At 40.7% G+C, this 13,307-nt stretch overlaps 1 protein-coding gene across 1 annotated transcript in view; it reads right to left on the bottom strand.

Moving 5' to 3' along the window:
- Window positions 1-2,528: 2,528 nt before the first annotated feature.
- LHFPL7 (LHFPL tetraspan subfamily member 7) overlaps window positions 2,529-13,307 on the bottom strand; it is a gene marked incomplete at both ends in the record, with an annotated part of 54,120 nt that continues 43,341 nt past the window's right edge. Inside the window, one exon of the mRNA XM_080357282.1 lies at window positions 2,529-2,755. Coding sequence (XP_080213408.1) covers window positions 2,529-2,755 — 227 coding nt within the window. The remainder of the gene's footprint in view (window positions 2,756-13,307) is intronic.

The following is a 13,307-nucleotide window of genomic DNA, read 5'->3' as shown; positions in this document are numbered from 1 at the left end:
AATGATGATTTTCTTTTTACATGTTGCTTGTTATTCCTCACTTTTCTGACTCTTATGAAAATTATCAATTTCAGCCATTCATAAAAGAAAAAAGTAGAAGACGTTACTGAGAAGTGTATTATTCTACAGAAGTGACTTAAATATATTCTTCTTACTTCAGAGGTATTCCTTCCATCTATTTTCTTAAATATTTGGAAGATTTAATTCCTTAGTCACTGTTAGCAAAAATGCATAACGTGGGCTCTCTTCCTCAGTGTACTTAACTCTATATTGAAATCTGTATTTTCAAAGGTTAGTAATGGAACTTGCCATGTTTACGTGCAGAATTTGCTTTTAGAATGCATGAAAATGGAACAACGGACAATTATTTCAGAAAACAATGCAATGCTCCATTGAAGTTTAGAAGGGTGAGGAATGTAAACAAGACCGCAGAAGTCTTTGACATTTATTAAAATAACACAGTGATTGTTCTATCTGTTTGTGTTTTCTTACACATCTTCAACGTGTCTCTGTCTGTCCCTTCATGTACAATTTCCATTAAAAAAGCCATCAGGAATCAGTTGGACTCAGCTAAGTGAAGAATAATAAATTTGACCACTTGGTTTGTGCCAAAATACAAAACTAAGAAGTACAGTTATGAATTAAATAAAATCTATGTGATTCTTTCTTTTAAAATAAATAATAGAAAATAAAAGATAATAGAATTATAATTCAATTTTTATTTCAAATGAAAAACGTAACAGTGGGGTGAGATTAGAACCCAATGTTTCTTTTGCTTAAGGCAATCAAGTGCACTTATGTCAACGCTTGATAGTAATGAATTCAGTGCTATTGTGGAAATCAGACTTCACAAATTTCACATACAAACCCATGAACTATGGCCATTTGCTAATTCTGATGCAGCATCAGATTATTTTTATTAGTCTTGTCCAGTAGCATTTCTCCTCACTTTTTTTTTTTTAATAATAATGGGCTCTTTAATAATGGGTGGGACAGCACACATGACTGGAATGTGGGCATGGATGGCTATGTCAGGAAAGACAGGCCAGCCAGGCGTGCTGGTTGAGTTGCTCTTTATGTGAGAGAGCAACTACAATGTATTGAGTATTGTCCAGGCACGGATGAGGAACAAGTTGAGAGTCTATGGGTGAAAGTTAAGGGGCAGGCTGGCAAGTGTGATACTGTTGTGGGTGTCTCTTCTAGGCCACCAGATCAGGGTGATGAAGTTGATGAGACCTTATACTGACAGCTGAGAAGCTTCACAGTCACAGGCCCTGTTGTGATGGGGGATTTTAACTTCCCTGATGTCTGTTGGAAGGACTGCTTGGCCGGCCAGCCACAGTCCAGGAGGTTCCTCCAGTGCCTTGACAATAACTTTCTGATGCAAAGGGTGGAGGAGCTGACTAGAAGAGGTGCCCTGCTGGACCTCATCCTCACTAACAAGGAGGGTCTGGTTGAATCGGTAAAGGTTGAGGGCTGCCATGGTTGCAGCGACCATGAGATGGTGTGGAGTTCAGGATCTCCCGTGGCAGGAGCAGGATAGCAAGCAGAATTGCAACCCTGGATTTCAGCAGGGCAAACTTTGGCCTTTTCAGGCAATTGCTGGGGGAAATCCCATGGGCAAGGCTGCTTGAGGGGCCCAAGATAGCTGGTTAGTGTTCAGGGACTGTTTCTACCGGGCACAAGATCAGAGCATCCCGACACGTAGGAAATCAAGGAAGGGAGCCAGGAGACCTGTGTGGTTACACAGGGAACTGCTGGGGATGCTCAAGTGGGAGAGGAGAGTTTATAGATCATGGAAGGAGGGGCTGGCCACCTGGGGAGAATCTAAGGCTGTTGTCAGAGGGTGTAGGGAGGCAACTAAGAAAGCGAAGGCCTCCTTAGAATGAAACCTGGCGAGAGGGGTCAAGGACAACAGGAAGAGCTTTTTCCAATACGTGGCAGATAAAACTAACAGCAGAGGCAATGTAGGCCCACTGACGAATATGCAGGTACTACTAATACATACAGATTAAAAAGAAACTTCTTTCTTGTATACAATTCTTTTTAGATATCCGGCTTAATTTTAGGCCGTGGCTACTGGTAGGTGCTTTTCTCACTAATCAAAATAATTGTAACAAAATATCATTATTGGTTTTAAAATTATTGGGTTCATAGAAGTTTTGACATTTAATAATATATAAAAAGTGAATTGAAGCTTTTAAAAGACTTAAGATTTTGAGACACAAAAGAAACTGGGAGGTAGACAGATGTTTTGAGGATAAACAGATTTTTGTTTTCCTAAGGCATTATGCCACTATATGTTTAGAGCAGTAAAAAGGCTGCTGATTAATCTTATTTCAATGCCAGAGTGTTCGCTGCTCTTACTTACGGAAGACTATCAATGCACTTCTGGTCTTTGTGAATCTGACCTTCTCTTCCCCATCTCCTTTGCTCTCTTTAGCAATACAGCTAAATGGAAGTGCTAGAATAATTTCTGCCCATTGCCTGTAGACAGGAATGTTCTGTTCTTAAACAGTAATAAAATACTATAAAATAGTAGGTATTGGAGTTGGAGATATGTGCTCTTTTGGTGCATATTTTGCAAAGAATGGTAAAAAGACAGACAACATGACCCCAACAATCGCCAGCATGTACCCCCAGCCAATCTGGCAGTCTCCTGCATAGTAGATGTCTGAGTTCTCACAGAATCTCTTCACAGTAGCAGAGTTGAAACCAAAAGGGTAAACCAAAAGCCCAGAAGCCATTATGAACACTGGAGAGGAGAAAAAGAAATACAACAATTATTAAAAATTCCTTGTTTTAGAAAGGCAAATAGACGTTATATTAAAATCAATTGAAAAAGTCATAGCTTAAACCTTCTGATTGTCAGATTCTCTTCACAATTACCTCTTATGGACAGCAGCATCCTAACACGGTAGCAAGTTGGCATTGGGGTTGTTTTGATGAGAACTGTTGCCGTCCTTAATTCCTTCTAGCAAATACACTAGCAGGTTAATCCAATGCATAATGAAGAAATATGTCTAAAATACTAGCAAAGCTTAAGCCACCTCTTGATGTTGGAAAGCCAGACTTGCCTCATGCAATTACACTGTCTGAATTATCTGTTAGCTTTTAATAGAACTTCACAGATTTTACAGTCTTTAATGAATATATGTTCTATTTAAACACCATGTCTTGTGCAATTAATTTAATGAAGAGCAGAACTAGTTTTCCAGCTTGGAAAGTAAGACTGCCCAAGGTATAAATCATGACTATGATAAAGGTGCGTTAAAATACTCCAGGTACAGTTCTCAGAGCCTGGTTTTGCTCCCTCAGAAGTCCAGGGGGGCTGAGTTGGCCAATGTGGAGGGTTCTTCCATCCCACCTCTTGTGGGCAAGAAGGAGGACCCAGGTAACTATAGACTGGTCACCCTCACCTCCATCCCTGGGAAACTGATGGAACTGACAACCAATGACAAAACAAGGGGTAATGGGTTCAAACTGGAACACAAAACGTTCCACTTAAATATGAGAAGAAACTTCTTCCCAGTGAGGGTGACAGACACTGGCCCAGGCTGCCCAGGGGGGTTGTGGAGTCTCCTACTCCAGAGACATTCAAACCCACCTGGACACCTTCCTGTGTAACCTCATCTGGGTGTTCCTGCTCCATGGGGGGATTGCACTGGATGAGCTTTCCAGGTCTCTTCCAATCCCTGACATTCTGCGATTCTGTGACTGAGAAACCATTTTTTCTTTTCTAGCCTTTCTGCTAATGAATAACCATTGTATATTAAATCTATAGTCTATTCCTATATGGTTCAATTTTAAAAGGCTTTATTTTATGTACCACAAAGATCCCAGGAAGCAGTCCATTTTTCCATTCTTCCAGGTCGGTGTTTTGTTCAAATTCAGGGTGGATTTGTCAGTGATTCAGGAATAGCGGTAATCAGAATTAAGTGTTATGTTTGAGCTGATAGATAATTCATAACTAGCAAACATCTAATGAAACATTAAGATTACAAAACAAACACTACATGCTATTCTCTGTAATGACATTTCAGGCAGGGCATGTGCATATTACTCCAATTATAATATTGGAGAGGCTTAATCTTCAAAGAATCCACTAAAAAAAGGCCAATAACTCATTAGTCTTTTCTAATTTAAAAATTTTTTAATAAGCTTGGGTGCCAGATGAAGTAAAAAAGTTTAACACACTCAGCCTGTAAAGTCCCTGAATAATTTGAATAAAACCTTTCCTTATAATCTAAATGGAACCACCGAGTTAATCCCATGTGAAAAAAAAAGAGTAAGAAAATTGAAATTAAAAAGAGAGAAACTAGAAGAGAAGCAAACTTGCCAGTCTTTTTCGCTCTAGTGTAACCCATGTGTGGGTTCAGAGAGAAACTGCCTGTCAGCGAGCGGAGCTCTCAGAGCAAGGAGCCTTTACCTGCCCTGGCTTCCACAACCGCTCTCTTTCCCTTCACGCCTTTATGAACTGGAGGTTTATGGTGGTTCCCAAGGAACGGACACCGTGACCTCCCCCTTTCTCCAGCCGTGTGAAGGTGACACCGCAGGAGCCGGTTAAGGGAAAGGTCTTTCCAGCATCCTGAGCAGGTCCCACACTCCCTGAATTCAACCAGCTGTGGGTGCCTGGGGCTCACTAAGCTCAGCACCGGGTTCTTAGCAGCTGTGCTTGTGTCTTTAGGCTCTAACATTACATAAAAATAGGAGCTAAAGCTAAATACAAAGAAGTAAGTTGCATTAAGCAGATCTCCCTTAACTACATGCATAGGACACCACTAAAAACAACATGAAGCAGCACCTCTGTAGGCAGAAACAGAGGAAGCGACCTTGGAGAACAACCAGAAAAAAGGGAGACTTGTCCTACTGCTGTTGCACAGTTTGTGACTGTTAAACCACTAAACTGAGCAACAAACTAAATGGTCTTAATCCCTAGACCTGTGTAAATTGTGGCATTCACTTGTGGCTAATCCAGGTGGGAACAACGTGCTACCTAAGAGACTCTGATGTGCAGTGGATACCCAGCACACCCAGGCTGCTCGGCTGCATGCAGAATCTCGAAATAGCCCCATGGTGCAAAACCTTCTGTAAAATTTTGGCCCATTTGCCAAGGAAAGTGAGCCAGTTTTAGGGAAAACAGCAAGTGCTCTAAGCAAGAAGCAAGTCTAAAATTAAGATTTCAGTTTCATAGAATGTCCTGAGTTGGAAGGGACCCACAAGGATCACTAAATCCATGCATCTCATTCGGCAAAAGAAAACATTATATGGAATCGAAAGAAATCTTTTTATCATAAAAACATTTTAAACTTTGCTAGCTCTTAAATTTGCTAGTTTTCTGACACTATCTCAACCCCTTCCTCCACTTATCTGTCCATATATATGTTTTCTTTGCGATTGGGTTGCACAGAATTATTTTGAAGGTTGTGCTTTACAGTGTTTTGATTACCACTTGGCGCTGATGTTGTATGGCGTGATTTAATGGAAGAAGCTTTTTTGAACGCTAGAAATAATTTGTCACAGTCGAATGTAATGTGTTCACATATCAAACAGACTAAAAAGTTACCCATGGTTTCATATCCTCAGGCATGTCAGAGAATGACCTCATTATTCTCATTTAGGCACCCTCTTTCTTACAAAGGCTCAAAATATTGAATAGCCTGTTATTATCAGCAGAAGCCAAGCTTTCAGATGCAGTGCTAATGACTGCTTAATAGTGCTGTCTGTCAGCTGTGCAGTTAGCTGGGAGAGCACACAAAGAAACAGTGGGGCTCCATTTAGGCTCCTCATGTACCACTTATGCCTCTGCACGGCTTTCCAACAACAAACATCACTTTTAAAGGTGTCAGAATACAGTAGCGAGTGCATTTTACCATTATGTGTGGTGTAATCCTGCTGTCATACAATATGACGAGAAGGCTAGACAACATTTTTGGGGTCTGTTCTATAGCATGAAGTATATGGAGTGTAGAGGGGACTTGCTGGTAAAATGGATAGTTGGGGCTCTTTGATTAGCATTGCTTGACTGATCATTTGGTTCATCTCCATCAGCTGTTGGGTCTTGTTAAAAACATGCATTTTTTGGTCTTAATATCTCACACATGGTGTTTGTTATTTTTAGGCCCTCAGCACCTGAGTTCTCAGCAGTAAGTTACAGCCACTGCAGGGCAGTTTGAAGTCAAGTCCACATGTGTTGCTTCAACTGTAAGTCACTTTTTATTTCTGCTTTCTGATCTGCCCTCCCAAACACTTACAGTCTCATCCTCTCTTTATGTCACTGGTGTTCTATAGCTGGGCAGTCAATGGCAGCTTTACCTCTGCAGGGTTTGCTGGCCAAGGCAGCACCTCTGTGCTGAGCTCTGGCTCCTGCTGCAGGTCTGAAGCTTAAAAAATATGGTTTACCTATTTCTTTTTAAAAAGTAGATTCCTGAATCTGTCGATTTTTAAATAAAATAACTTTAACAGGAATAAGGTATTATTAGAAAGGAGGACACTTCTTTTGAGGGAAAATGCCACTTTTGGTGATGGTAATAATGCTGAATCAATGACACTTCTACTCAGGGAGAACATCATTTTCTGCTATTTTAAAATCAAACTGTGACTCTTTATCATTGCAATGGTCCATTTATTTCATTAAGCTCCTGAAATACTGCTTAATTATTTACATCTATCACAGACAAAGTTTATTTTAAGCCAGAGAAACCTTAGCAATGCAGTTCTCTGGAGTGTGTGTAGAGGGCACCAATGTACAGCTCTCTTAAATGCCATGCACAAAAATGGCTATTTCCATTTCTTTTGGCAAGACTGTTGGAGTTTTTAACATATGAAATACAATAATTGAATATTTTTCTATATTGTGAAGCTGGAATGTGAAAACTTGGCTAAGCTGATGTATATTCTTCAATACTAGTGTTGAGATGGATGGAAATGCAGAGGTAGACCATAAAAATTATAGAGATCAGAAAAAGCTGGTTTATTTTATTTTATTTTATTTTATTTGTTAATATGTTTAGATGATTTGTAGTAGTAATACTGATCACTAAATACTAGTAAAATATGCTGTGTGCATGAATTATCTTCCTGAAATTACCTGCTGTAAGAAGATTAGTTGGTCTTAGAAGTTTAATTTCTTGTGACAATGATGGATTAATTGCAGGACTGTGGGACATATCAGACAATCATTAAGAATTCGGGCTGAATTGTGGGTGAGCAAGAGTATTATTCCAACCCTATTACAGATTATCACAGTCTTATCTCTTCTTGGAACATTTTTATTGACAGAGCTTAATCTACCAAAGCAGTTTTACACTCATCAAGAAGTTTCCTCTCACATATAATGCATTACCTCCCTCCCTAAAGCTGGCAGTTCTTATGCACAATCAGCTGACTTTGAATACCACATTTCCTCTCAGGTTTATACATTTCATTAATCTAATTATTCTATTAGCTCCTCATAAGTGTTTCTTTATATTTACATGGTTTTATTTACATCATTTTACACAAGAAAGCAGATGCTGATCTAAAGTCCCAGACACCCTTAGACAAAGCCAGAAATAAGGCTAATGTGAGCAGCAATGAGAGAACCTTTCAACCAGTAACACAGCCAGATATCTTCAAACACATCATCTCTGGCCTATACTCAATAATTTCCATCATCCTTCCCAAGCAAATATTCTTGTAACACGCCCGAAGGGTCACTATAAATAGGATATTTTGGCGTACATGGTGCAAGTTCCCTTGGACAAAAAGGAGATACCTACACATCTTTTCCAACAATTGGAAATCTAAAGACAATACTAAATAAGATCCAAGGTCATAGTTGTTGTTGTTCATGGTAATAGCTGTGCAAACGGAAACAAGATGGAATTTTGGGCTATCTGCAAATGAGGAATTTCCTTTTGGCTACTTCATAAAAGCGGGATTACCTGGAGCAATTTTGGTGAGAGCTGAAACGCATCTAAAATCTGCAGGCATGGTTTTAAATGCCAATTATGTACAAATAAAACGAACAGGAAAGTGACCTTGTCAAAGATGAAACAAACCAGACAAAATCCTACTGTTCTGGAAGTGAAACTTTGGAGGGGCAAAGCAAACAGGGACCACCGTTAAATGCCATTGTGCTCTGAACTCCTGGCAGGTGCACATCAGGAACCTATAGTTCAGCTCTTGAAAGCAGCCCTAGCAATTATTCCCTCCAAGGAAAGCAGAATGAAGAGCAGGGAAACGGGATAATAACACCCATAGGCTTGGTATCAAAATGTAGCTGTCTTCTGTTGTAACTGAACAAAGAGCTGGAACTCGGAATAATGATACAGCCACTTCGAACATATTACAGTTTAGCTCTTTTTTCCTTTGTAAAGAATTATTCCATTGGCTTCATTTCAGTCAAACATGTTGTGATTTGAAGAGCACGTATCAGGGCTGGACTGTTGCCAAACAAGTAGATTATACCAGTTCCTTTTCTAGCTTTTCTAAATGGCACAACTCAGAAGTTAGCACTTAGCAGCTATAATATACATGTGGTTATAACAAAAGCTATGTAGCTTGTCAAAACCCTTTGTTAGCGAACAAAGGAACTGTATTAGTCTGTACAATGTCTCCAAACTCTATGTTAAAATAAATGCTGAGTGTGTGACTACAGCTCACAAGCTAAAGAACTGCATCAGATATAGTAACTTGTATTTTATATATGCATATATATGCAAAACTGCTGGGAAATATATGCATATAAAAAGCTGGACAATGCTTTCCATTTCAGTTTATTTGGTTTTAGCTGAGGTGGAACAGAAACAGGTTATTTTAAATAAAACTAGCATTGATATAAGAGTGCCCATGCCCCTTTTTTGCACAAATCGTTTTCTTACCACTTAAATACCCCATTCGAGTTTGGTTGGCACAACGTCTTCACTCAGACAGACCCTTATTGCCCAAATAGCCTGGTTCAGAAATGGCCAACAATTGTCCAAATAGCTGAATCTACCTCATTTTTTAACTGAAGGGAGTGCTATCTAACTATCCAGACTTGGGAAGAGAAATTCTCTGAAGCCAACACAGAGGTAATTGGGCTTGGTAATTGCTGCATTAGCTGCAAGTTTATTAAGGGCCACAAAAAGAAATGCCATCCCAGTGACCTTTGAGGTTGCGTTTCACAGCATGTTTTCTACATGAGAACAAATCATGAACCGTCACTATTTCTGCCAAGTGAGTGGTAGCTATGGTGAAGATTTATAGATGTAATCTGGTAATCTATGGGCCTAATCAGGCAGTTATAGAGTTGTGTGTCATTTACTCAAAAAGGCTGAAATGATGTAGCGCTGTGTGGACTATCTCTGGTGGAGGAGTGTGTTTTGTCATCTGCAAGGTTAGGAGATATACAGTGTATGTAGCAGACTGTGAAAGGGAGAGACAAGAGCTAATGTTTCTCAAAATAGCAGATTGTTACACAGAATTCTACAAGACTCAGCTAAGAAATGGGGGCTGTCAGATGCACTCTCATTTGGAAGCCATTACCATTTTCCTTTTTCGTGTGGCTTCGATAATTATGTAGATTTTCTGTTTAATTTTTTTGAAATGATGTAAGTCATGCTCACTTAATCTCTGTCAGAACAGCAAACACAGAAGCAGACTAATAATATCATATTAACATATTTAAGTGTTGGATTCTTTAGATGAGAGCAGCATGTTCAGAATGTCTCGTGCCTGTAATGTGCCTCCTTCCCTTATCTCTGTATTACATTTTATTCCGCAGTTAAGGAGTGCTAATAAAAAGTGCATATTTCAGTCGTTCTATTTTAGGTAAACATAATACAGTGCACATTTTCTAAGCGATGCACATTGGTTAACTGCTCAATTCCATTTCTACAAATAGAAATACAGGTGGCAAACACTTTGCTTCTCAATTAACCTATGCAGGCCAGAAGCAGCGTGTACTCCAGCACAGGCAGGGAATGGAATAGATGGCTGAATATTTAAATTAATACTACTTCTTGCAATCTTTTGTCTAAGAACAAGTGCAGCTTCACCATGTGCTGCGTTCCCTAGCGAGGAGCATGTCAGCCCGGGTCCGAACGCAGCTGGTCGTGGCGAGGGAGCAGACACGTGTCCTTGCAGCATATTGTCTCTCCTTTGGACCCCACTCGCCCGGGGAGGGGAGATGCTGCCCAGCCTACAGCAGGTCTTGGCTCCTGCTCTGCCTGTCAGTTCCAAGCTCTTAAATAGCTATTTAGAGCAGGGGCTGAGGTCCAAAAGACAGGCAGTGATGTGTAGATCACCTGAAATGTCATTATTTGACATGACACATTTGCTCCCTTCTCTTCCCCACCTGCTCACCTCACAGGCCTGTTTTAAATCAATCTTTTCACCTCTCCCAAGACTCACAATTTAAGCAGAGCAGACTCTCACCAAAACAGATTTATAATGAAGCTGGTGGCCATTAAATACTAGCCTTACATCAGAGGTGACCTTATTGTAAAGCATTGTATGGTGAATTTATTTTGACTTTGCGCATTCTATACCTTGTCTCCCGCATAGCGGAGACACACGATGTGGCAGCCGAGTCAGTGGTGGTGGGAGGCCCGATGCCTGAGAATAATGCCCATGTCTCACTTTGTTAGGGCTGCACTTCACATCCCAGCAGTCTTCAAGCCTCAGGGATATCGCATTCATTGCCTCTTTCAGAGACACGTATTTTACATAAATGGCTGAAAGGTGATTAGAATCCCTGACAGAACAGCATTTTATCTGGAATGCAACCATGAAGAATATGTGCCTAGAACAAAAAAGGCATCCTACATCCTTCTTCTAATTGATTTAAGCTACAAAGGACAGATTCAGTTTTCCTAGGGCACAGGAAGTACCAGGAAGACAGGAATGGCATGTTTTCCTATCTCCTAATAAAAACTCCTTGACAGGGGGTTGAAACCTGAGTTTTGTGTTTCTCAGATGTCCCTGTCCTGTGAATGTCATCACTCAGCAGACGCACACATGCTGCCACCTGACCATGAAAAACAGTTCTGTAACAACCCTCATTTCACGCTGCTGATTCCGGCCCACCATAAATCAGCAGCACCACAAGTATCAGTGGAAATAATTGTCTGTTCCTGAGCTCCCCTCTTGTTACGGCCCAGGTGCCGCACAGCTGCAGCCATACAGTAGCCTGCGTCCTGATCAAGTGGGGTAGAGCAGCACCTCCTACAGTAAATACCACCTGAATACAGGAAACTCTTTGATGCTGCGAAGTGGGCAAGTGCAGCTTGTACTCATGCAGTGGTTTTCTTCACCTTTAAAAATGTTATAAAAGGCATCACCTCTGGCTTAAACCAGATGCTCTGAGAGAGGAAATGGGAGAGCGACTGCTCATTCATTGAAAGCTGCCTCGAAATGCAGCAGGTGATCCCAGGGCTGATCCTCAGACAATGTGTTGGTGTGCTGCGCTCTGACCCAGCTCCCTCTGGCAGTGCACCCTCTCTCTGCCATCCACCTTTTTGTTTTGGTTGGTTTTTCCCTGAGCAGAGGTTGCTCATACTGATTCCCAGCCGTACAAATGAATCGGTGCAGCGCAGCCAACACGTTGACTTCAGCCGTGTTTCACCCCTCTGTTCTTTAGCCAAGTTTTACACGGGAACTTTCAGAAATGTGTCCTGTTAAAGCACAAGGTCAAACCAGCGCCAGGCTGGTGGTGCTGGTCAGGCTGCACGCTCAGCACCAGAATGGTCTGCTTGTGAAAACCACCAGCCACATCTCACACAAGAAGTTGCTGAAACAAAAGAGCCAAAACTCACCTGGCGTCTTATTTCTGAGAAATAATGTAGAAATCCAGAGCAGTGATGGAAATGCCCCAAATTACTAGCTAAATAGAAGTGATTTGGGATATCTGATCATTTTTATCAGGTTGGCCCAGCTGCACCGTTTCCCATCTCCAATTATACCAAAAGGACCCACATTTCCTCCTTCATTAATACATTTGAAGGATTTAATGAGTTCCTTCATCAGGTTAATAAATCCCTTCAATAACTTTATTACATTTTGATACAATTATTCAAGTAGTGCAGCTAACAAATGATCATCATTTATATTTCTTGACAATAACTTAGTTAATATATTTGGACCATGAAATTCAAAATCCATAAATAAACTGGGGACGACTGGATGTCTTTGTGGGGGAGGTGGTTTTTCTCTCCCCACTTAGGGCAGCTTTGGAAACCCTCTGTCTCTTGTGCAAGTGACTTCAGGCAAGTGCTAAGGAGACCTGCAGGAGGTTGGTGCCTCCCAGCAACGTTCTGCTTCCCAGCGAGTGCCGAGGGAGGAGATGAGCTGCTCTAGGACATACCGCTGCCCATAGGGAGGTCCCTTAAAATGCATCAGGAGGGACATAACCCGTATTTATTTGCTCCAGCCCTTTATCGGGTTTAAAATCCAGCTTCATAAAGGCTGTTCCATTTCTCGAGGTGAAGATCTTTGGCTAATTTTGACAAGGTGCGGTGACACCATCAGAAAATAACATTATATTCTGGAAATTATTTTAAAACTAAATTGGATTGGTTGCCATGCCATTTGTTTTTCCTGTGGCATCATAGTAAATTACATCATCAACAGAATAACCTGAGGGGCAAGGATGTTTTCAGAATCTTAACCTTCGAATGGCCAGCAGTATTATAGCTTCCTATTGCCAGAGTAATAATATTTATGGTACGTAGACTGCAAGAATGGAACCATACCATTTATTTACTTATACTTGATAGCCACCTCCAGCAAGAACAAATTTCCCATTAATCACCACCTTATCTCTGTAAGAAACGTTTACTCTCAAGGACATCTGTATTATTCCCTTTGTTTTATTAATACAGAGAATAGCACTGCCGTGGATCATTTGACACTGAACTTTATTTATTTTCTAGATTTTCTTCTTTAAGGGCTGCTGAACTGCTTAAATAAAATAAACATTGATCTTTCTTAATAGCCAAACTACTGAAGACCGCAGTCATAGCGAGGGACCTGCGCTTTGGAAATCAATCCGGATATATTTTTATGTAAAGAAACTGCAAATCAGTTTCTCTTTCTTCTCTCTTTTTTAATCTGCAGAAAGTCCAGTTATAAATGCTGAGTTCCTCCCGGGGGTGCAGATGACCTTGTTAACATGTGAGAGTGCCAGAAAAGCAGTGCCCTCCACCCAGGGGGTCAGGGAAGTAAAGCCAGTTCCTACGTTCAGATCATAGCTTATAATAAAAACTGCATATTTCTCTTCCCTTTCACATAGTCTTTAGTTAGCATTTTTAAAATTACACATTACATTGAGCTCCGGGCTGGTT

Source organism: Nesoenas mayeri (genome assembly GCF_963082525.1).
Source record: "Nesoenas mayeri genome assembly, chromosome: 20".
Taxonomy (NCBI): Eukaryota; Metazoa; Chordata; class Aves; order Columbiformes; family Columbidae; genus Nesoenas; species Nesoenas mayeri.
This window is presented reverse-complemented; position numbering and strand designations above follow the sequence as displayed.